A 25,071-nucleotide genomic window follows, 5' to 3' on the forward strand; every position below is an offset into this window, starting at 1 on the left:
GTCAGTGGTAATCAACATGGCGGCGAATTACAGCTGAGTTTCGAGCTAAGAAAATGGCCAAGAAAACAGTAGCCGAGAAGGCGGAAAAGGCAGACAAAACCGACAAATCAAGCACATCTGGCGAGAAAGGAGCAGGAGATAAAACTCCTGTGGAAAATGCGAAGGAAAACGATGAACAACCAGTTGAACTGGGTAAGGCTTGTAGATTTAGCTTTAAACTTTCGGTTATAAAATCTTCTCTAAATTTGGACTTGTTTTCGTTTAATCTGGGCGATCGTCAGCTCTGTACACCAGATCGTTTATTTCATTTACATCTCTAAATGACTACAGTTGTATAATACTTTCCAAGTCTAATGTGTGTTTTCTGTTTACCGATAAACAAAGGCCATCTATTTACGACGTGACGGCTTTGTAGCGCAATTGGCAACCGTGGGCCCAAAATTATGCTCGCTCTGGGAGAACTGAATAAACAGCTGACGAAATATCATCTAGATGATGGAGAAAATGTCTTATATAGTTGTCGTCTTAAATGTTTTGTCCTGTTGTTCCATGGCCCTTTGAACTGGACTGCAGTCGCTAATTTAATTTGTGTGGCATATTGTTGATGGATGCAATAAGTTCCCGCCGTTCATTGAAATATATTGGACCATCGTCTCGTGAACGTTTCAAAAACAATAAATTTCTCAGCTTAATTGCATTTTTTTGACGGTTTCTTCTATTGAAAATACCGCGTTCATTTCTCAGTCAAATTGAACAATCGCTGTAATTTCCTACTGAGTAAATTGTATTGTCATTTCCTATGTTTGTTTGAAAGCGGCTAATGTGATCATTGGTTTTCATTTCTTTGCCCATGTCATGTTTTTGATCATTGTTGACTTTCTGCTCGAGACAAAAAAGGCCTTTTTTTTTAAATGTAAATCATTCAAAACGTACTTGGGTAGTTAGGGACACGGATTGAGCTGTGGGGTCACTCGTGCCGTTTTTGAAGCGTGCTAATACAAGTGTGAGGAGCACACAATGTTTGCCACGCTTCGTTCTGTTTCGCGGATGAAGCGCGCGCTTAAGAAACCTGACCGAGGAGATGGCGGACGACTTTCAATTGCCTTGGAAATCGAGGAAGAAGATTACTTGAGTACGTTTATGTGGTATGGAGGTATGCTAATTTTGTTGATAAGTGTGCAATTCGTTAGAGGTTTTGGATAAGTCACGCGACGAAGTGTCATTATTAGCCAGCGAAATGCAGATGTCTGCACGATCTTCTTAATTTTCACAAGGTTAGAACCTTTAGCATTGGGGTAATTTCAGTAAATGTAGCTTGCGTGAGCTTTAATTTGAAATGCTTTCAATCCTATTTACTTGTTGAGTAAGTATAATATATATTTTCAAAACTGTGTAGTGTTGTAAGAAGAACTCCTCTCAGGTACCAGTTTATTGGTCTATTTTTAAGATCTGCATATACAAGGAGGAGGTCATAAGCATGTACATATAAATTTAACATTTAGTAATTTTGATAGATTCTATCTCACTTTGTGAGGGATTTCAAGTGATCTTATGGGGTGTAGGAAAACTGAATGGTACGAAAGTGTTTACAGATCTGTCTGTTTTTAAATACAAATATTATACACCATGCAGTCCCTTATTATTTCTCTGCAGCTGCATCTAGGGGCTGTGTGTGGGTGGGTTTCTTCAATAATAGCATGTTATTTAAAATGCAATATCCTTTAATTTTTTCCATTATGCTGTAGCTCGCAGTTGTGATTGAGCTTTTTTCATGTGCCTCTCTGTATTACACGTAACTCACGTCTGTCCCTTAGTATTGCAGTTCAAAGGTTGCCTAGCTACCTCAAATATGGGAGTCAGAAGTTATGTAGTGTAAGCAGTGGTTACTTGCTCCCCAGGTACATTAGGGACCTTATCAACGGCAACGGCAACAGCAATGCCGCAAAATGATAGGTTCAATGAGGAAAAACAATCACTCATCACATGCATGCAAACTTTTGGTATGTTTTGATCTTTGCCGTCGTCGGCAAAACAACAATGTGAATAACAAAATCCGAGGTTTGTGAAGAACGTGAGCACACGTCATGGTGAATTTTTCATTCTCTAATTTTTAGATTGAACATCACGCCTATCAATTTGGTTCCTGGGTAGTTTGCCGTTTTTGTACAAGTTGAATGGGCACTGCAGGAAGTATCACAAGTAAAATGAAGCAATATTTTTCAAGTGATGTTTTCATTTTCATCGCTGTGTGTGAAGAAGGCCAAATTATTAGACCAAAAGAAGTCTCAATTGAACAGGATAAACGTAGACCCAAAACAGTTGAATGACTGAGGACATGTCACCCCAAAGTCCCTCTTTTCTCTGAGTGTAGTATAACAGATTAAAATGTTTAGAGCAGAGCTGTGAGATAATTCAGGTTTTCAAGCATCTGTCACAAATCTGAGGCAGATTGCAGTCTTTGTTTAAAAGTGGGGAACATGTTTCCAAATCTCAAACAGGAAGATAAAACTTGTCTCTAAATTAAAGTGAAGGTGTTATAGGTGGCTAATTTTCCACTGTTTCAGAAATTTTACATGCACCCAGATGTTAATTTAACTATTGCATAAGCTTAATGCAAACTATGTAAATAACATAAAGAAGAGTTGTAGATGTATGAAAGTCTTGTGTAAATGCATTAGCACCGCTCAACTCATTATGTTTACTTTAAGCAGGTTGCACACACATTATCTCCAGTTTTATTTATGCATACATAAATTAGCTACTTAAATTCATGTCTGTACTCGACAATAGAAAACCACCTTTATACTGCTTTGCAAACAAAATATTGCAAGTGTAATAAATTATTCACCTAATTATTCAGAAAAATCACGAACCCTTTAAAAGAAAATTTCTAACCCAAAGAAGTCCTCAGTTCACTACTTTCAACTCAAAAGAGTCCTTTGCACCTCCCCATCAGGTTGTAGCTGATATTCTGTTATTATTCAACACATTGTAACACTGCCCAAATATCGACCGAGTTTCCTTGTTATCAATGTGTTGAATAATAAAACAATCAATTATTATCCTGCTCAATCTTGCAGCCTACAGCCTCATCAGCTAAGTATCAGGCGATATTCTGCACAATTTTGCATTATTAATTAACTTAGAGTTATAGAAAGATGAGTGGAGACATTTGGGAGAATGAGCTGTAGGCGGTGTTGTGTTTCCACCACCGTTTTGGTTCTCCCAAACTTCTTTTAAAATTTTGTAGAAACACAGAAAATATTTTCAGTTGTTGGAGGAGGGGTTTCCTCTTTCCTGTGAGCTTCAAAATGAATAAGACCAATTAGGTATGTGTGGCCTCAGTAGGTATGGTTTAAGGATGCTGCCTACTTTTGTTACTGCGCATATGTTCTGCACATCTCGAGATACTCCGGCTTCCTATGGTTGCTGCCTTCTAATGCAGGGATATTTTTGCTCGGTTTAAAACAATGTGGAGAAAAAAGAGCTTAGCAAGTGCTCTTGGTATCCAAAAAATGCATACACAGAATGAGTGTCTTGAAACTTCAGACTTTGAAAACACAGACCTCAGACCCCAGACCCCTCGAAAACACAGACCTTGAAAACTCAGACCTCTCAAAAATGCAGATCTCGAAAACACAGACCCCTCGAAAATTTAGATGGTGTATTCTGGTCACTTAATCACCACAGGTTAGAAAGTTAATAAGGACTATTTATAAATTTCGACAGAATTGGCTTCTGGTTCCCCACAAATTAATATAACAATAAATATTATTACAATGCGACGCGCCTTATTGGGTCACCCAACAAACTTTTTTTTTTGCAAGTTAGGCATAAAATACAAAACGACATGTTTTCAATAAATGCTTTGTTGTGTCACTTGCCTGTTGGACTTTGCAAGGAGGCATGACCGTTAATCAAATTCGCGTATCCTGACTGGCTAACTTGTACAAAAAAGTTTGTTGGGTGGAAACGGTAAGGTGCGTCGCACTGTGATACCTATCCAGGAAAATAATCCTTTTCATAACAGGCCATCCTTACCCACACATGTCTGTAAAGTTCTCTACAGCTAATTTTCTTTACTGAGCTCCCATAACTGCAAAATATATTCCTACAGGTGCAACTCCATGCAAAAACTTTTAGCTCCATCCCAAATGTCTACATATTTCAATACAACTCTGTCAAGTTTTGTCTTTCTTGGTTCTTAAAGATACTGCAGACTTTGTGTCTAAGTATGTGAGATTTAACCAGTGTCTTATTAACGCCTGATGATAGTCTTGTTTGCCTCTTTTCACTTTTTGTCATCAAATACGAACTATTAAACTAATTTATCTGAACTCGAAAACTTCATAATCATACCCTTGTTTTTCTACATGTGTGCTGTGGCAGTTGGAGAGGCCAAAATGTGAGGTACAGAGGGGTATAGAATGATAAAATCCGAGACCCACCGAGACGTCGAGACCTTCATTTAAAATCCGAGACCGAGACTTAACTACTTTTTCTAAAACTGAGCCCGAGACGTCGCGATGCAAACGTGTTTTTTACTAACACTGCCGAAAAGCATAGTACGGCAATTTACGAGCAGAATTAGCTAGAATTTATCCAAGCGTACATGTTTCACAGAAGCTGCAGAAGGTATTGCGATGTTAAGCCGTTGTTTTAGGATGGTTTATTCAGAGTTAATTTTCGCTTGGTTTGCGAGACTCCGAGATTCAAATTTCAAAATGCGAGATTTCGAGACCTGTTTTATTTTTTACGAGCTCGAGATTCTGAGACTCCAGCTTGAGACGCCGAAATTTCGAGACTCGCCGAAAATTTGCCGAGATCCATTATTTTTCAAGGACCATTCTATACCCCTACAGGCGTTAAGTTACACTTGGGGAAGAAAAATACATGAGTGCCTGTGCCAATGTGCTGGTATGCTCCAGTTAAACCCAGAGTACACTGATTACTAAGAAACTGTCTATATTTTACTCAGTCTTCTCATAACATTGATTATTAGATTATCACCTTCCCAGCCAAAATAACAGTCCCTTGGTCTTGTAGTGTCACTCCCTAAATCTTCCATCCTCCAAGTGGATTCCAATCTCAAATAAGTCCATTGCAATGATTATTCCATAATTATTTCCATTTGTTGATTTTCATCAGTGAAGCATGCTCTAATAAGAAATGAAGGGGCCTGTGGAAAAAAGATGCAAGTCATGATTTGGCCTTGGAAAATTATGCCACTTTTTCTAAATTCGCTTCAGGTTGGCATACAGACCCGTATTTATGTTGTGATTTAAGGGCTTGAATTTGCCCAATTAGCTTATGACTCAGGCCTTGAAATGATTTAATATTTTCATCTCTCGTTAATGTGTAACAAGTCTGTATTAGCCAAAGTAGAGCATATTTGAAGAAATGTGGATAATTTTTAAATGCCACTTCATCTCTTGCACTTTTTCCCAGAAGGTCCTACAAGTATGTGGTTCACATATGTATGAGTGAGTCAATCTTAATCCACAAATTGAACAGTTAATGTTCAATGGTGCTGGAATGGTAATCTAGTGCATCAAACACTTACCAGTAATTGGCACCGGCAGCAATGATAATTAAGGCCCGATTTTTTGCTCAATGAATTCACAATTAACCTTTGTTTTCTGGCAAAATGGCGTATATATTTTACTTAAATCCTTATAATCCTCTTTAATACCTTCTCCTGTCATTTAGTTTTAATGCAAGTATCAGAAAATATTTGAATCTTTCTCATTAAGCAGGAACTTATCACATTCAACAAAAACAAAGAAAATGTGTTTTATGTAAATTTGGTTTCCTTCTTTTGTTTGGTGAATTGAATGTGCAACACTTAGTTTTATGTCATGAATGAATAATATTAATGTTTATTCAGAAACCTAGATGTTACTTTAATTAGATAGCAGAGATGTTTTTAATTAAGGGGTGGATGAAAATTAGTTTTAAGCAACTTACTTATTTGGTTGTCAGTGTAGTGTGTAACAATTAAGTTGCTCCCAGTTTTACTGAGCAAGGCAAATCTGTTTGGAAACCTGGCCTGTACAATTCGAGACAAATACTGTATAAATGGAAAGTTTGTCACCTGAATTTGTTGTTATAATGGGCTATTTAAGGTCATGATAAAGAGCTGGGATTGTTTGTTTGTTTGTTTGTTGGTAACAAAGAACTGTGTGATTGTGCTCATTTAAATTATAAAATATATCACATGAAATTGTGTACAAGAAACGTCAGACCCTTAGAACTGTGTGTATTCATTTTATGGAGGTCATAACAGAAATTGCAGAAACGGAAACAAGTTCTTCTGAAAATGGTGATTTTCATTTTGAAGATATTTGATTTGTTTTCTTTAAATTTGCTCACGCATCTGCCACTGCCTGTGAAAGTTATGACTGAAGAATTAATTAAGTCATAGCTAAAACTTTGACAATTTCAGTAATACTTGTGTGTTGTTGCTTTAAGCTTGGAATGTGTATTGGGAGCTTTAATCTGAAAGAACATATTGTGCGTGGAATTATGTAGAAAATAGAATGTGTGTAGAATGTGTTATCTATGATGATATCTACTTTGAAGTCCAACTGTTTATGCACCTTAACTTGAAAATTAATGTTGTGGAACAAGAATTTATAAGCCGTGTGTTCCTGACCCTCTTGACCTGACTTTCATGTGATATAAGCCTTATTGATTGGTTTGCTTGCAGTTATCAAGTTGGCTTGATAATGTTTGTTTTGACACAAAAGGAAATGATCCATATGTTGTCACTGAGATTTAAGAACTTTTGAGCTTTGGTCAGATTGGATTGATCGATTCTAAAAAGGATCAGGGTTAAGCATTTATTCACAGCAGGAGGCTGACTGAAATGACTAATTAACTATAGCGGATGCTATATGCTCCAGTTGTTTTTGCTTAATCATACACTGCTCAACTCACTAGACACCTTCAGAACAGGCTCTAGAAGCTGTTGTTTGGAACTTTACTTCTTCTTTGTGTTGCTCAACATTATTTAGAGTCATAGGAAACCCACTTACCGGTACTAATAATTCAGTATTCCTTAAAGAACATGCCTGTCAGATTTGTAAAAGGTTTGTTTTATAATTTATAAACTTTGATGAAAATCGTTAGTGTTTAAAAATATGTTACATACTTGATTAGTAGCTCATGCAACTGATAATAATATTTATTATTAGACTTAGTAATATCGGTTTTGTTTAGCTGATTTTATAGCAGGGCCACTCAAACCTCTTTGAGAAGCACACAAGGTGATATTGACACTGGTAGCCTTAAAGTCTGTTCCAGAGCAATACTTTTAAAGTATTTTATCACTGTGTCCAACATTTAACGATGTTTAAAGGTTGTTTAAGTTTCTCTAATTCTGAAGTAGTGCATGCAGGTTCTAGTTTTGTCAAACTTCTTCTAGTGTCTCATCATTTCCAAATTTTTACTATTAACTTCTGGGTTCTGTATCCAGCATGTCAAACACTACAAGGAATCAAGTCTTCTTACTGTGATATTTATGTATTGATGTACCGGTATATTATTTTATTCTTCTCAAACTCATTAACAATTCACATCTTCAACCACTAATTACTTGTCAGCTTCAGGATGTATACCACATCATGTGTATACTTTGAGATATTGTGGTACACCCAATGAAAAAAAGTATACCACCGACTGATCTCCACCATGAAACAATAATAGCACTTGGATGCTTTCATCAGAAATTTCCCCGTTGAAACACGCAAACTCATTGATTATTCCTCATGGATGGGATATTGCTTTCTCATCAATCTCTTTAAGTGTTTTGTTTGGTTTCTCTAAAATGAAAACCAAAATCTAAGTTTTGTGTCAGGAGACAGTAGGACAGGGTCGGAGCTGGGGACAGGTTATAATATAGCTGGCAAGTGACAGCAACAACTGATTGATGCCGGGGCCTTATTTACACAAACAGGAAAGACTGATCGATTCCTTGACAAGTTGCCAGACTGAATGTATTCAATGCCATTGTAAAATTGTTATAATTAGAGAAAGACAAATTATGCAGAGTAAATCTTGACTTAAAACAGTTCCTCTAGTGTCTAGTCTAATATATAGTTACATTTTCTCAATTTTCAGAGCCTTACACACCAACAGGCAACTTTGATGTAGATTTCTGTGAGTTATGCACAAGAGCGGGTTTTTCCACCATGCAAGTGGTGCCACGGCCCCATCGCCCACCCACGCCTAGTGTCATACCACAGGACAGCACCCCGGTGGGAAAGCAGGACAAGAAAGATGGTAGGGTATTTATCTGTAATCATCGATCTTTAATCCTGTTTTCCCTGAATTTGCTTACTACTTGTTGGTGTCTGTTTTCATTGGTATGTATGGTGTTTCGATGCAAGAATTTTGAGCCTCAGTGTTTACTGATGGGTGTGAAAAATTGCCTGTCATTTTGCTAAGTTATTACCAGAGCTGCCAACCGGGTTGTGGAGATCTGAAATCTGGAGATTTTTTCTTTTGTGTCAATCCACCATCATCAACCCACTAGCCCCTCCCCTCAATAGACCACCCCTTCCCCTCCAGAAAAAAAAAGAGAAAATAAAATAAAATAAATAAATAGGAATTTCAGTGGAATCCACGGAGTGGCTCTTCTCTCCACTGTTTCCAGGTCGAATTGGAATTTGGAAGTGTTGGTTTTTGTGGAGGGAGGAAAACCGGAGTACCCAGAGAAAAACCCTCGGAGCAGGGACGAGAACCAACAACAAACTCAATCCACATATGATGCCGAGACTGGGAATCGAACCCGGGCCACATTGGTGGGAGGCGATTGCTCTCACCACTGCGCCATCCCTGCTCCCACGAGATTGACTACAAAAGATTGACTTTCAAACGTCTGCAACAGATAGGGTGAAAGATGCATTAAAATGTACCCAGGAACTGTAACACGGACTTAGAAAAAAATATTTTTGTTTTGTTTTCTAGAAAATATTTGAGTTTAAAATCTTAGCGTAATTATTATTGTAATAAGGGAAAGATCAAGCAGCCTTTTATTCGGGACATTTGGTGACCTGTATGAGAGGCCAGGAAGTTTGGTTAGTGTATGGGAGTGTTGGCATAGAAATTATTATATTAAGCTTTAAAAACCATGCATATTTTGTTTTTAATACTTTGCTCTCTCTAAAGCAGAGAAAAAAGATGACAGTAGCAAGACTGAGGAGGCCGGGACAGTCTCTGGAGGTGAAAGTGAGGAACCGCCGACAACTTATACTGTCAAAGAAAAATATCATTACTTCAAACCAAGAGTCGAGGTTGAAACTGAAGAGGAGGGAAATAAATCTCATGTCAAGGAAATTTATATTCGGGGTAAGCTGCTGCGTTTATTTTTATATTGCTTGGTATACCATTTGAATGGAAAAAGAGAAACAAAAATGAGCAAGCAACTGACTACAGGCTACAGCTACAATATTTTGGGGTATATACTTGAGAGTAGTTTTCAAGGATGAGGTGTCAAGATGTAACCATCCATTTAAGAGAATAGTGGGAAACTTTCAAGCCAGTTCAAGACAAAAAGAGTGCTTGAAAAGGATACCCTCAAATGAGTATTATATTAAGGTTACTATGCCAACTACCCTTCCCCTATCATCACCCTTAGTATAATTTGTTACATTTTTTGCAACATTCATCTATAACTTTATTTGGCCTGGAAATTTTGTTTTGGCTTTGATTTGTTAAACTGAATGTGACATTTATGCACAAGTGATTGTTTTGTTTATTTATTTAATTTCTATTGTTTGGTGTGGAGTACCGGTATATAGTAATTTTTATAGTCTGTTCCCTTTGGTAAATTTTAGGATGGAAAATAGATGAAAGAATTTTGAATATCCTGACCGTAACTTTGCCTCCATTGGAGAAGTTAACTACTATTGAGTGAGTTAAATTTAATAATTATAAGTAATAAGTAATTCTTGATTTAGCATTATGTGCACCTGTTACCTGAGGAGGAAGGGTGGATAGCAGGCTCATGGAAGTATATGCGGGAACTACATGTACATCCGAAAAGATGAAACGATACCCAAGAGTATTAGCAGAATCTTGTCTTGTGGCCAATTGGCCTGAACTAGTTTCAAGCCTAAGAGATATTGTGCAGTTCCAGAAAATATCCATATCTACCCAATGGAAGGTCATCAGAAATTCCTAGGGGGAGGGGTCTTAAAAGTCGAAATTTTAGAAGCAAGGTACCTATGAGAGCAAACCTGGAATTTCCTGGTTGGGGAGTGGGGGGGGGGGGGGGGAGTTGGTTGTGTGGTGGTGCAAAACAAAAAACCTGTGGGCGGAGTATAGATATTTTCTGGAACTGCACATTGATTAATCCTAATTTGTCAATTAAATCCTGTCATTTTTGTTTTCAACCTAATCCCTTAAAACTGTACTTGATAAACCTGTTAACTTAATGTTGATAACTTGTAAGTGGCACCAAATCACAAATTTTAGGTTCCTAATGAGGTGTGTTGAATGGATCGATTCTGTTGAAATTTTCAAGTGCTCTGATCATGCACTCACAATGTTTGGCTAGGGATGGGATGAATTTGCCAAAAGAGATGGCAGACGTTCAACTAATAAATAATTTATATTTTTCTCTGACTAGTTTTTGGAATACTGGACTTCAAGACAATAGCTTGAACACATTAGCCACTCAAATCATCACACATCTTCCCAGCCTCAGGTATGCATTGGTCGTATTGTTATCATAATCAGAGGATGTTATTTGCTGGTGTTTCGTGATGGTTGTTTGCAAGGCCAAAGTACCATGTAAAAAAATTATATTAATATTTCGTTATGTGGATAATTGCTGACTAAATTTGATTGAAACTGCATAGAATGATGAAAAAAGTTTGAGTAAAAATTTGTAAATTACGGCATTGTGTTTCTATGTATTTCAGTATCTGACTTTGTTGTAAAATTTTCATTTTTTTTATAGATCACTTAGTCTTGATAATAACCCTGTCACTCTTCAGAGATATGGAGTATTTCTTGGTGAGGAAAGCACGTAAGTATTTTTTCCCCTTAACTCTTCTGAAACTTAATTAACTCAGATATTTTTATAACATAACATTTCAGAGTGCATAAAATATTATACAACAAATTACCAATGCAAGTATTAATCCAGCTAGAGGTTGACATGAACCTTTTCATCAAGACCTAGGGTACAGTTCAAAAGACAAATAAATGTACAAGGATAGGTTAAAAATAACTGAAGTGTATAGAAATACATGTATCCAAACATTCTGCTCAACAAAAGAAATCTAAGGTTGCATGTATTCAATTGACCTTACCCAGAATAAGAATAAGGGGAACAGCTTTTAAATTTCTCTTTTTCAGTAATTTGGAAAGCCTTAATTTTCTGCAAACTTTCACTGACACATACATGTAATTTAGAGTCAATATTTTGTACTCTAGTAACTCCTAAAATCTTGTATGAGGGATTTCCTGTCATTGTTGTATGTATTCCTATTCTGGAATATAGGGTCAATTGAATGCACCCACAGTTGAATTATTTGGAATTATTTATTGAATCATTTAGACTTGTTGGCCTGATGTAAATAGGGTATATTATTATTTAAGTCTTTTGTTTCTTGTATCAAATGTTAATAGAATACAGAACCTTTCCTTGAGAAACTGCTATGTAAATGACATGGGAGCAAAGATGATTGGACGAGCACTGACAGCCAACAAATCACTGATAACATTAAATCTGTGTTACAACAAAATCACATGTGAGGGAGCTGCATTGATAGCAAAGGTACTTAAAATACATTTTGTCCACATTTTATTAGTTTCATGTTTGCTCACTGAGTCAGCAGAGCTGCTTTTCTCTGGAGATCTGAAATTATCTGGTGGTTTTAATTCTCAGTCATGTGTGCTACCTCCTCCCCCAGTTAATCAAACTACTTGGTGACCCCTCTCTCCCAGAAAATTACCAAAATTTGATTCCCCCCTTGCACCCCCACTATCCTGCAAATGTTTAAATGAATTTTCGTGTGTAAATTACATTTAATGCTTTCAAAACCTATTGATAAACCCCGGTGATAAAGAAACCAATGGGAGAAACATCAAGTCCTTTAAAGATGGCAAATTCAATCTTGCACATTGTTTCAACATTGAACTGGGTTGAATTAACTGTCTGCAATCGCTGATCATATTTGTAAATAAAATGTAAACACTTTGTTTGTAGTGGAAGTACACTTAAAGCTCAGGCATTCCAGATCATAAACAAATTATCAATAAATAAAATGTTTTCGTTGTTGATCATTGAATCATTATGCAGTTCCAGAAAAATATCTGTACTCCCCCCCCCCTTGCATGGAAGGTTTTTTCTTTTGCACCCCCTATCCTCCCAGGAAATTCCTGTTTTGCATCATACTTTGCTTCTAAAATTTTGGCTTTTAACACCCCCCCTCCCCTCCCCCTAGGAATTTCCAATGACCTGGGGTGGGTATGGATTTTTTCTGGTTCACTCTGACTTCTTTCTAATGTAGTGATTTTTTTTTTCAGGGATTAAGAATGAATAGAACCCTGTTGTCTCTCAACCTTGGAAGCAATCTTATTGGTGACCATGGGGCATCAAAATTAGCAGAGGTTAGGAAACTGGTTCGACTCCTGATAGGAGCACTTGGATTTTTTTCCAAGTATGCCTGTGTCATTTACTGATTAAATACAGCATTCTTAAGTGTTAATAAAAATAATCTGGAAAATCATTTTTTAGGTTCTTTCCAGCTTTGCTCTTTCCCATGAGGAAGTGGTAGCAAGAAGACTCCTTATTTCCAAGAAAACACCAGAAGAAGTAGGTTGCTTTAAATCTTCTTGCCTTACTTCTCTCTTGGAAGTTGAATTGTTCTTTAATATCACAATTTCCTCTATAATAATATAGACAGGAAGTCCATCCAGGAATTTAAATGCCCCAACTGGAGGGTCAAAAGACAGGCCAGCCAGCGTCCGCAGTGGGTGAGTTGTATGAACAAAGTTTAATTTTCATACTTGTTCTGCATGGTAGTTCCTTGATAATGTTCTTGTTTTCCCTGTACTTTAATTATCATTTATTATTTATTTATAATATCATAATCTTTCACTGGCCCGTCCAGATTAGCTTGGCTATTTGCAGGCCAGTCCAATGTATCAATGTACCATGTATAAATCAAAGAACAAAGTTGTTGTTGTTTAAAAATTGTTAGTGGCTCAGGACTTTAAAATTATTCTGTTGGGAGTTACTGGGACCAGTGAAGACTAAAAAAACATAGTGCCACTGTGATTTCATGCTCTACGTCGTGTCTATGACACATCTGTGGGTCACAGTGCTTTGTGTATTTTCTCTTGACAGCTCTATTTTTTTAGGACTGACTCTTAAAAGCCTTAAGTAGACCTTTCTATTTTCTCGTAAGATCATCAACCATGTGAGTATTTAATTATTGTGGGTGACAAGGATTGACTACAGATATTTAAGCGTTTAATTTGTTTGTTTTGGTTTTAGTACACACGTTTCCAAGGAAGACAAGAAAAGCAGAGAAAAGAAAGATACTCAGAAGAAGAAGGTAACGACCATAAAAACTTACTCTGTCCTTTCTTTTTACTTGTCCTCGTGACAATTTGAAGCGAAATGTCAAGGCCGAGCTTGAGAGTGAGATTAATAGAAAAAGCCTGGGTAGAAAAGTTAGTGATAACAGGCCAAGGATGTTACCCTTTCTGTCGTTCACATCTATTTCGTTTCAGTCCTCATGATCCTTATTTGTAATCTACACTGTAATAGCAGAGAACTGTCACCAAAGTGTAACTGCTCTCTAATATACCATCACATTTATTCCACTGCGCATATGCCACCCATTGACATTCAAATCATAGTAGTATACAGGATGTTTGTCCCATGAACCTAGTTTAATGGTCTTAGCTCCCAAGAGTCTCCTGTAGCTCAGTGCTAGAGCATCCGAACTACAGGGAACTAGTAATCGGAACTTCTTAGGTTTGACTCCTGGTCAGAGCATTCAGATTTTTCTTTTTCCGAGTTTGCCTGTGTCACTCAGTGAATAATACACCATACGCCAATTTTCCATGTTAATAAGTACTGTCAGTAATACCGGTTGGTAGATAGCATGTTTCAAGCTTCATATCATGATTGGAGGGTGAAGGAAAATACACACGTACATTGCTTCCAGCAAAAAGGAGAGGGTACTCTTTCCTGCCTACGCCATTACGTTTCCTTTGCTGTATACTTGCTGAAGTGGTCCTAGAACACTCCAGCTGATTAATAATTATCCTTTTCTGTCTCGTGCTAGCTTCTTTTTTCTCATTTAATAGTTCTCTTGTCAGGGGTCACGAGCCGCAGTACACTTTGCAGCAATGACTAAAACTGTTGTTAGTAACCGCGATGAAAAATTAACAATACCACATAACCTGTTAACAGAAGCACAAATTATGATCCTTATTATCATTTGTGATTACACTTGCACTGACATTTGTTAACATTGGCATCAACATTATTTGTACCATCACTGCATTATTGTAGACGTTAACATTAACACTGGTATGACATGGCCATAAACCTTAACAACGCAACATTAGAAAGGCTTCTAAGATCTTTAACTGCTGTTTTCAAAAGAAAATTTGCAATAGTAATTTAAAAAAAAACCAGTGTCTTCTTTGAGTTCCCAGTCTGAAATATCAAGTCGTTGGCAATTTTTTTGTGGCGCCCTTTTAAATCGGACAAAAACGTATCTACATGGCGATTGAGGAACTTACCATAAATGATCCAATGCATGTCCACGGCAGGTATTTTGAAATAAATGCCTTCAAAAAATGATCACTAAGGGAAAAGAAAGTGTAATCTAAGAAAATAAATACATTCCCACATCGGGCTGAAGTCGAAAAAAAAGAAAAAAAGAAAATTAAGCTGTGTAACCTGTTTTAATAAAAGTATTTAGCTTGATCACTTACATGTAGGTTGATACTGTAATAAATCGTAATTTCTCTTTATCTTGCTTGAGAAAATGGTGCCTCTCTATAATAAATGCATCACTAGAATAGTTAAGAAGGTTGTTTCCCGCATTTCCACATAATTTAATGGCCTGTTAAAAGGCAAATTTGTAAGCTACACTGAGTTTGATCTGTTCCGATTGTTTAGCTGAAAATAAAACTTGCCAACATTTTAAAGGGAACGGAATCATGTTCTCGAATTTACGAGCTGCTGTTCGCTTTCCGAAAATGGTATACGTAGCCGTTCTTTTTCTGCACTTTAAACAACGTATTTGCCCCTCCCAAAACAAAAGGGTTTAGTTATCCAGCTTTGCGAAAGTTTGAAGTGACCTGTCACTAAAGATAATGGACCAGTTTTTCTTCACAATTTAATCCGAATTTCTGAGGCAGGTTAATGTCTTTCTGAACAGATTAGATTCACCGTAACAAACCATTGGTTGACCCTGAACTGACGTTGTTGTTGTTGTAGTCTTAACAATTCTCTCCTGAAATTTTTTTATTTTTCAGGAAAACAAAAAGCAAGAAACAGAAAAAGCCAAGAAAAGTAAGGATATGCTTTGTGTCAATTTTTTTACATAGATTGCAAGAGACTTCTTTCTTTTGTTATTTTGGGCGCAAGGTTTTCTTTCCAGCTTTTTTTAGTATCTGCCCCCCAACACCAGTACTCAATGGTCCGTCTCTAATTGGGAATGACTGAGTGACTATGAGGAGCAGGTTGACATAATACTTGTATATTGTTACAACAAGTTATCTTTGTTTTATTTGCAGTTGCTTCAACAGAAGCTGTCAACAAGAGTCAGGGTAAAGGAAAGAAAGTCAACACAACAAAAGGAGACAAGAAATTACAGCAACCCGAGCAAGAGGTGACTATGTGACCATGTTTAAGTAGCCGCTCGTTGTTTTCAGTTTCTCAGAAAAATTGAGTAGTTTTGCGTTAATTAACATCGAAGGTCAGAATTATTTTGCACTATTCTCATCTGTGTTCTAAGTTTTTCAAGAAAACATAAACGCGAATCTCATGTTTGCCATTGCTGTAAATGCGATTTTAAATCTCTGTATTGTCACTGCACACAGAACGTTTCTGTATGGATACCTTGGGTAGCTTCATGAACTGTGATTTACCATAATTTCTGGCGTGAAACATGGAATGGCTGTTTTATTCCGCGTTAAACATGACTTAGTAGCTTTGAGCCGCGATTTGTAACAAATAATTCCTTGAAGTGAAAATTGAGTTTATAATTCGTTTTAAACTGTAATTTAGTAACCAGCAGTGAGCGTAAAAAGATCAACTGGATTTCATGTGAAATGATCGTTTTATTTTCGGAATGAGGGTACTGGTCTTGTAACTTGCATGTTACACTTGCAGTCTAATTCCTAGCCTCTCTGTCATGTTGTTAATTCACGTCCTGTCTCTATCTACCCATGTGTATAAATGGCTACCACTGTAACGTTACCTGAAAAATGCTAGTAGTAACCTTGTAAGGGCCAAGTGTCCTCTCTCTACAGGGGGTGGGAGTGGGGGAAGTAGTAGTACTCCTTGTTGCATCAGGGGGGGAGGGAGGGGTATGTGGTAACACCCCTATTCTGCATCAGGGTGGGGGTGGGGTAAGTAGCAATAATCCCAGTTGCATCATGCTGAGTATCCTGTGTACTAGCATTCCATCCAGGGGGAAGTAGTCACTCTCCCAGTTCCTTCATGCTACAGAAAGCGGTTAAGTTTCAGCGATGACCCCGGCCTGTACATGAGTACAACTTTAATTTCTGTGTTTGCTTTCCTTGTAGCAACCAGAAGTTGTGGAGTTCCCTAATCCTTTACTGGAAATTCCTCTGAAGGAAGAAAGTGGTGAAATTGTTATTCCTGGAAACAGAGCTCTGATCAACCTCAACCTTTCCAGTAAGCAGTTCTTCAGTGTTGTTGCTTTATTTTTTGTCAGCATAAAAAAAAGTTTTCTTTGTTATCTAACTTGGAGTGATCTTTCTCACATATATTAATAATTCATGAGAGAAAACAAAGGAATTCACTACCTAATGAAGGAGGTTTGGAAATATGATCTTAATTATCATAGAATTTGGTGAACTTTTTAATTTCTCCAGGAATTGTCAATGGTTTGAGAGGCCATATCAAACATCCAAATGAGTGTTTCAACTGATTTCCAAACACCTCGAAGTTAGTAAAAAGAAACCTTATTTTCTCAGCCTACTTCTCAGTGTTTGGAAATCGGATCAAGAATTGGTCACTTTTTTTTCGTTAATCCATTATTATCTTCGTTCATTTTTTCTTATTTATTAGTAAGGTGACTAGAGGAATCAAGGAATGCGTGGTTAAATTAATGTATTTGTTACTCTATAAACACATAACTAGAAGCCCCTGGATTTTAAACTGCGATAAACATACTGTTTTATCTTTCACGTTACTAGGGAATCGTGTGGGTGTGACTGGAGTAGAAGCTTTTCTTATTTCCATACAAAGACAGGCAGAGGTTTCTTCCTCGGCTGGTAAACCAACAGGACTCATGAGGTTTTCACTAAGTGTAAGTAACTCAACAGAGCAACGAGTCCAGGCTCTGTGAAGCTCAGTTCTTTTCAACACCATATAGGTTCTAGATATTTTAAAGCGTAGTTGATATTTAATCCTGGAGAAGGGTTAACTAATTTGAATTCGAATAAGAGGAGCTACCTACAAATTTCCAGGATGGGGCGGGCGGGCACTCTCTTCTTTTGCCTCACAGAGACACGCCGTTAGATGGCACATGGTTTTCAAGGTCTTGAAAAATGAGTTTACAATTTCAGCAATTATTGTCGTTCAGAATTGGTTCGAGTTTATCACAAACAAATGTTGTACAGTGTAAATAGAAATCACTTATAACGCTATCCTTTGACTGCGTTAGACAGGGTCACAAAATACGGAATTCTGTGTTAACCTCTCAAAGGGGAAGTATCATGGGGTTTTTCACATCTTTTGTTAAAAATGATGAAATAAGACCTTCAATCAGCTGCCAAATAATTCTAGAATGACAAGAGGAAAGAAGTCAACTCAATTCTTGAAAGGAACAACTCGTGATCTGTTCTAGCGCAAAAATGCGAGAACTTGAAAACATTAGCCTAACTTTTTTCAAGTTTCAATCCATACCGGCCTACTCTGTCTCTAGCCAGAGGCACTAATTCACAGTTTTATTTCACTCGGGTGATAATTTATAACAAACTTGACAATTGTTTCGTTGTTTCTGCTGATAGACAAACATTTTTGGGTTTTGAAATGACAGCAAATTTGCGTGAGACATAATCTAATGTCTCCTCACAGTACTACATATGGAATGTCTTGAGTTCAATCAAGGTTTTCGAATTTGTACCACGAGAAATATACGAAGAACACTCAAGAGGTTGTGCATATTGATATGGATGCTAAAAGGGTTAAATAAATCGAAGGGTTTTCTCTGGCGCAGGGTCAGAATTTACAGGGTACAGCGGCATCTCCCCCCCCCCCCCCCCCAGGTTTCAGTCGAGTATCTCCGGCTGGTGGTGGGGATCCACAACGTGGATTTGATAAGTAAGCCACTTCCATACTGAACGATGAACTTTACCCATCAAATCGTCAAGCTAACACTCTGGTTTTCTCATATTGCAGAGAAATCAATTTTCACCCGAGAACCCTTCATATCAGCGGTTAATGGAGCTGATGCAGACACGTGATCCGTTTTATAAACCACCACAACCAAGCCCTGTAGATGAAACAGGAGCCTCAACAAAGGTGGGTACAACGCTATAGAAAACTCACTTTACTTTATAGTAATTTTTGGCATAAAACAAAAGCCTGTTGTAAAGCACGCAAGGAAGTGACCAACCTCGTTCTCATGACGTTTCCCTTGTAAATCGGAAAAGCCCTGGGAACGAGTTGGCAAGTGACGTGATGAAGAAAGAAGTAGAATGATGTATTATTCAGTGAAAGAACTACTTAGAGAAAAAGACTGATCTGCGGCTCGTGTTTCACCCTACACTTCTCGTTTCTCTCTTGGGTGTTAACAGAGCTAAGCATGGTTTCAGGCTTTTTTGCATTTTTTACGGAGCTCATTAATCTTGTCACATGCCGGTCTAACACCTGAAACAAGGCAATTCTGATACAATTTCTCAATTTTTTTCCCGTTTTGGTTTCTAGGACGAGGCGTGATTGTTGCGGTTGAAAGGAAACTGTGAACGGTTAGGAATTGTGCGGGACTTGAAGAACGAAGAAAACATAGTTCATCAATACATTTGTGTTAGGTCTTGATGATAAACAAAAAAGAATTGTGACCTTCTAAGCACCATTGGAATTTTCAATTTGTTTTTGAAGCTTATTGAACTTTTTTGGGCAAAACTATTTATACATAATATCAATGAATTAAATGTTTAACGATGTCCTGCCCATTCGTTGGATGTTATTTTGTGTAAAAAACAATTTTGTGTCATTGTAATATGTTAATTGTAAATAAAACACTGTTAAGTTGTTTGTTTGTTGGTAGATTGTATTTTCTTTCCAGGCTTTGTGCAGCACAGAAAATGATATCACGAACTAAACTACGCGACCAGCGATCATTTTGCACCTTTCTGATGTTCTTTCAGAACACTTCTTTATCCATTCCTTTCTACTCAGACTTGTTGAGAGGGAAACTGGATACTAGTTTTTCTCCTATCTTTCCCTCGCGCCCCGTACTAGTTTCCAGTCTTTCTTCAACCAGAATTGAGAAACGGAAGAATAAATGCAAGGATGGGTGACCTTTACTCCATTTTCAATTTTATTTATCCCTTGCTTGGCATGCATTTTTATTATCTGGACACATTTGTAGCATAATCCGAAATAACGTCAGTAATCTAAGTCTTCTGACATGAGAATCGTGCAGATTTTTATTTGTGAAGCTTTCATTTAAATCGGCAAGTTTTGAGTTACTCATGGTTTAAACCATTTGTGATTATTTAGGCGATTTTGTTCGTAACTGTGAAAGATGATTAGGTCGTCCGTCATTCCAAGGCTCCGGTTACATTTTTGCTAGTTTGGTTTCTGACAGCCAGATGTCCGAAGAGCAGTCTCCCCCCGGATATCTGACCTCGTGAGCGAGGCATGGACCGTCAGGCTCGTCTCCAAAATCCACGCAGAAATCAGGATTCAATTTTAGACCGCCATTCACTGAATCAACATCCACCTGAAGCAACATGGCGCCTTTCCTAAAAGAAAACGACCCATTTCAATGGTTTTCATCGGCAGGAAAAAGCATTCTGATTTGTCCGGAATCTGACCGTAAAGTCTCACTCTCGTTTAAACCTACCCCTAACAGTGATCAGCATCAAATTTCTCCCTGCAATTTCAATACTTATTCAACCCCTGAGGTCATGAGAATAAAGGATATGATAGGTGAATTTTCTGGATTTTTCCCCAGCACTTTAATGGGAAAAGCATGGGGACAAGATAGGAGAATTTGTTCTTTGATGTTAGGGGCTATAGGGTTAATTAAACAAAGTTGATTTTGCCATACCTGTCGCTACGACGAACTGTTCACGAATTGATCTGACTGATTTATATTTTGAAATAGCTAAACTGACAAAGGGCCATGTTAAAAACCTGTTTTGCGTTGAGTGGAAACCGTTTCTAGGACAACCTACAATAGCCATTTTCACGGTTAATTTTTCTCATTTGCATTACAATGTTATCCAACGTGGATGCGAGGCAATTTCAGGCTAAAACTACAAAATAGCCCGAAATTGCCTCGCATACATGCTAGATTTCATTGTAATTCAAATGAGCAGAGTTAACCGTGAAAAGGGCTATTCTGACGGAACTTCCACAGAAGTTGCACCAGAATTTATGGTTGTACTTGCTTTTCGTCTCTTTAGTCGCAGGCACTGGATAGAGATGGGCATATTCGTAAAATAAGCATAAAATAATAATTTGAATTCACTTGTTCAGTTCGCATTGCGAAATATTGGTCTTAAGAGACGGCTAGGTCAATAAACTTGCAAAAAAGAATTTGACAAATAAACTTTCCGAAAAGAACTTGAAAATAAGCGAAAAAAATCCGACGTTTCGAAGTCATCACGACCTCATTTTGAAGGTTGTAAAAATGACTTCGAAACGTCGGATTCTTTCGCTTATTTTCAGTATTAATTTGTCTTTCAAAAATACTCTCTTATTAAAAAGAACTCGACGAACCAAACAAGTTCAATGACATCTATGTGTTCAACAAACGGGCAAAATTCTTAAGCCGTCAATAGATCCAAAAATCCATAAAGGAGATTGTTACGGTGCTTACTTGGACAGATTAGGGTAAAACTGATTGTCCCACACGCTGTACAGTGATGTTGTGACGTAAAGCCGTTTTCCATCCAAACTGAGCTGAATCATCTGCGGTCCTCCCTCCACTCGCTTCCCCTTCACGTAACAGGGCGGAGGCTGTCCACTCAGTTCAGAATCTCCTGTAACCTTCACTGGACCATCACTGACGATACTACCACCAATAAACAGCTGGAAGACAATATATACAACAAAAAAGTCCCTTTATAACTCGCTTCGTAAGTCTGCCACGCTATTAAAAGACCGAAAGCGCAGTTTGAAAGCCGAACCAAATATGAAGCTGGCGTTTAGGTGACAGCACCCTAAGGATAGGACCACCAAGTCTGACTTTTTTCAGGCTTTCATATGAATGTCATCAATGCACTTCCATTATATTATCGTTTCTCTATTTTGAGGGGGGGGGGGGGGGGAGGGCTCTGGCTAATCCCTTGCTCTTTTCCGTTTTAGTTACTCCCGTCGTCTAGGAAATTCTCGAAAGGTGTTATGGACTTTTTTAGATTGCACAGGACTACAGGGGGGCTGGACATTCCGGCATATAAAGCATTAGTTGCGAAAACAAAATAGTCGGGAAAAAAATTCCCCATCCCTCTCCCACCCGGGAGGATACATAAGAGGGCGAAAAGGAACAAAAAAATATTTGGGCTCCAGCTCCCACTCAAGTTCCTTTTTACTCCATCTCCACGAAGGAATTCGATTTTTGCACGTTATGTATTCTTATGGCAATGATTACGTGTCCGACAAGCTTTGGGTGCTTGGGGTCGGTGACGTCATATTGCCTAAGGTCACCATGTAGCCAGTTACTGAAATACAGGAACTTGTCATCCAATGAAATCAGGATATCTGTTATGAGACCTGAAATTGAGAGGAGAGCGATATCAGACATGATATACAAGCTGACAAAATTTTACTACAGTCTAAACTTGCGTGAAATATTAACTGTTTTTGTATATAACAAAAGGAACCGGAACTTTCAAGCTCAGTTGCCATCCGTAAAATGACAACGATGACCACGACAATCAGCATTTACAGTTTTGGATAATCTGATTGGTTCTTTAATCAAGGTATACGACACAATATACCATCACTACCTTATTAGGACTATGGCACTTTTCGTGACTAGCATATCATCGTACAGTTATTTCACGCAATCTTATGGATCGTCCATGACCTCAGAGCGAACACCACGACGAGTTTAAAGGAACAATGTCACCTGTTTCTGGCTTTACTTTGAATCGCTATATTTGTATAAAAAAACTATATTTGTATCAATTTTATGGAAAACACACAACACTTTTTAGCTTTGAAGACATTTTTTAGTGATTAGTACTGCCTGATTCCTTGCAATGACAGGAGCAACCGCTGAAACACCTCTTTCAAACTGTTATGTGTTTCCTTAAAATTTTTACTTGTCTCCTGCTTTCCAGACCTTTCGACAATATTTTTTATCAATGAAAACGTTAAAATAAATGGCTCAGTTTTTTTTAGAAATTTCTCTACTTGTATACTTGGAGGCTAGGGTGAAAATAGGTTGCAAAAATGAATTTCTTTAAGTTCTTCCCATCTTCACTAGAAAAACGCCATTACAATGCCGGATTGTGCTTTGTTGTTCCTTTTAGATATCACTTGATAATTTCTTCCCGGGTCTCTACGGACAATTTTATGCTTAAACAATGGTGCTTTGTCAAATCTTTGAAGCAATCTGACCAAAACACACATTCTTCTTTAAAAAACAACTTGATTTCGCCGAATAATTGTAATTAATGCCTACCTGGCATTTCCGGTAGAGCCCAGCCCTCCACCTTCTTGGGTGGGACCTTGATTACTGTCTCAGAACCCCAAGTACCAGTCTGCAAAAGATAAGCACGTGGAGTTGAGACAAGTGGATAATAAGTAGAAAATTGACGAAGTGTGCTTTGTGATTGCAGAACGACTAGTAAGGGTGTAAATGCTTTTAATTCAAATATTTTTCATGGAATCACAACAGAATGAAATCTTCCAACTCAGGGCCATAACGGATCTCATGCTGGTTTGCTACAAGAAGCTATCCCTAAATTGGATACTTGATATCGGCGATAAAAAACTGAAAATCGATTAAACGAGGCTACGATTTGCCGCTTCACACCATGAAGGTCTCCTTAGCTTTCCTCGATCCATCTATAGCTTAATGCATTCATGATAGGGAAAAGAAAATGAACATTTCTGATAAACTATAACGCACTTGATAAGAAGCAAAATACGAGAAAAAATCAAAACGGAGCTACACGTGTATCCGCTTGACAAATGAAACGTTTCAATTTTATAGGTGGATGGCGCAGAAGCAAAGGCTCCATTGCACACCTTCAGAAAAGGCTTGAAAATTAATTAAAAACACTCAAAACACCTCACAATCCAGCATAAACAAAGTTTAGTTGCACATCACACCCGGGGTGAATTGACGAAAAGGGATAATGCCCCGCTTCTTTCGCCCCAGCCTTATGTCTTTCTAAGATCGCAGTAGTTTTCTCGTTTACCTCGTTTCTGAAGAACCTAACAATGGTACTGCTCAGCGCACATCCCGTGAATCCTTGCGGTTGGTTAGGATCGTGCAGGAATCTAATCTCAAGGGGAATGGTACCGACTCCTAGGTCGATTGTCTGCTGCAGGGTTCGTGCTGTCCAGTCCCACACGAACAAGCGTGACCCGTATTTCCCTACAAAAACAGACATGCGTAGAAAGAACAGATTACCCTTGTACTTGTGAAAGGTTTCTTTCTTTACGGCTTGTTAAACCTTCCTGTTCTGAAGTCAAACCTTGGATAATTTTACTACCTAGAGCGTTGAATCAATAAACAAATTTTGTAATTTTCTTTCCCGAACTCGATTAGCTTTTTACGTTCTTGCCATTTTTCTTTTACTTTATTTCAAATTACACTTCTTTGTGTCGGTCCAAGTTACCTGGCGTCGTTTTTTCTTGCGGTCACTACGTTTCGAGTCACGTGGTTTGATTCAAAGTCGTTGTCCCGGACACGTAACGGAAATGAGTTGACCTTAGCCTTCCACGCCAAACCACGCATAAAGGTCATATTCAAGCATAATTAATGCAATCAACAGAAATATTACGTTTAATATCCAAGTATAGTCTTAAGGTTATGAAGCGCTGTTACCTGACATTACGTCTTCCACTTTAAACCCTTTTGTGAGAGCATTGGGCTCGCCCCACTCCGTGCTGATCATCACATTAAAACGAGGCTGGTACCAGAAGTCGTACCCCATCGGGGCGGGGAGCCCAGATTCCCAACGGCCTTTGACATCAAACGTCTTACCATCCAGTATAATAAAGCCTCCTAAAACAGAAAATTGATCCAGAGCTTGTAATAGTTGGCAACATTTTTACCCATTGTATATAACTTTTCGTAAGTCATACATTAAGGCTGGATGGTTATTTACAAGTTCATGAATAATTAATCGTCAATGCGCGCCATTATGCCCGCTGTAATACGACAGTTGCACTTTATTACTTCTTAAGTTCGAACTTGCTGGAGACAGAGAGAGCTAGTAGATGTATGTTATTATAGATTTTCCATCAACTGAAATTAATTTTTGTGTATGAAAAAAGCGGTGGAGTTTGACTTTCACAAGAGATCCTCTCACTGAACCGAGGATCAGGGAAAATTGACAGTTACAGCCGAGCCTGGTTGCTTACAAGAGGTGGTCACACTGGGACCTCCTGGTATTCTCACAGACCCCATAGGCATTTGACCTCGA

At 37.9% G+C, this 25,071-nt stretch overlaps 2 protein-coding genes across 6 annotated transcripts in view; one reads left to right on the top strand and one right to left on the bottom strand.

Moving 5' to 3' along the window:
- LOC146470118 (leucine-rich repeat-containing protein 71-like) lies at positions 1–19,490 on the top strand. 4 transcript variants are annotated; one of them, XM_085122205.1, is made up of 17 exons: positions 1–192; positions 8,122–8,283; positions 9,172–9,351; positions 9,840–9,915; positions 10,634–10,711; positions 10,967–11,035; positions 11,641–11,788; positions 12,541–12,624; positions 12,752–12,829; positions 12,917–12,990; positions 13,514–13,574; positions 15,517–15,553; positions 15,778–15,872; positions 16,792–16,903; positions 17,428–17,540; positions 18,635–18,757; positions 19,163–19,490. In XM_085122205.1, the coding sequence occupies exons 1-17, from the start codon at positions 54–56 to the stop codon at positions 19,172–19,174; spliced, it is 1,641 nt and encodes a 546-aa protein (XP_084978331.1). In that variant the 5' UTR covers positions 1–53; the 3' UTR covers positions 19,175–19,490. The 4 variants fall into 4 exon arrangements, with proteins under 4 accessions (XP_084978331.1, XP_084978332.1, XP_084978333.1 ...); XM_085122206.1 differs by having other exon boundaries at positions 9,175–9,351; XM_085122207.1 differs by lacking the exon at positions 1–192 and adding an exon at positions 914–1,153.
- Positions 19,491–19,755: 265 nt separating this feature from the next.
- The window catches only part of LOC146470119 (methanethiol oxidase-like), a 31,259-nt gene continuing 25,943 nt past the window's right edge, over positions 19,756–25,071 (bottom strand). For both annotated transcript variants that reach the window (XM_085122210.1, XM_085122209.1), the window contains exons 6-11: positions 24,471–24,650; positions 23,839–24,017; positions 23,097–23,175; positions 22,059–22,180; positions 21,288–21,499; positions 19,756–20,205 (exon numbers count right to left, since the gene is read on the bottom strand). In XM_085122210.1, coding sequence (XP_084978336.1) covers positions 20,019–20,205; positions 21,288–21,499; positions 22,059–22,180; positions 23,097–23,175; positions 23,839–24,017; positions 24,471–24,650 — 959 coding nt within the window. In that variant the 3' untranslated portion in view covers positions 19,756–20,018. The remainder of the gene's footprint in view (positions 20,206–21,287; positions 21,500–22,058; positions 22,181–23,096; positions 23,176–23,838; positions 24,018–24,470; positions 24,651–25,071) is intronic.

The sequence above is a fragment of the Pavona decussata genome, unplaced genomic scaffold, assembly GCF_977016875.1.
Source record: "Pavona decussata unplaced genomic scaffold, jaPavDecu1.1 SCAFFOLD_114, whole genome shotgun sequence".
Taxonomy (NCBI): domain Eukaryota; kingdom Metazoa; phylum Cnidaria; class Anthozoa; order Scleractinia; family Agariciidae; genus Pavona; species Pavona decussata.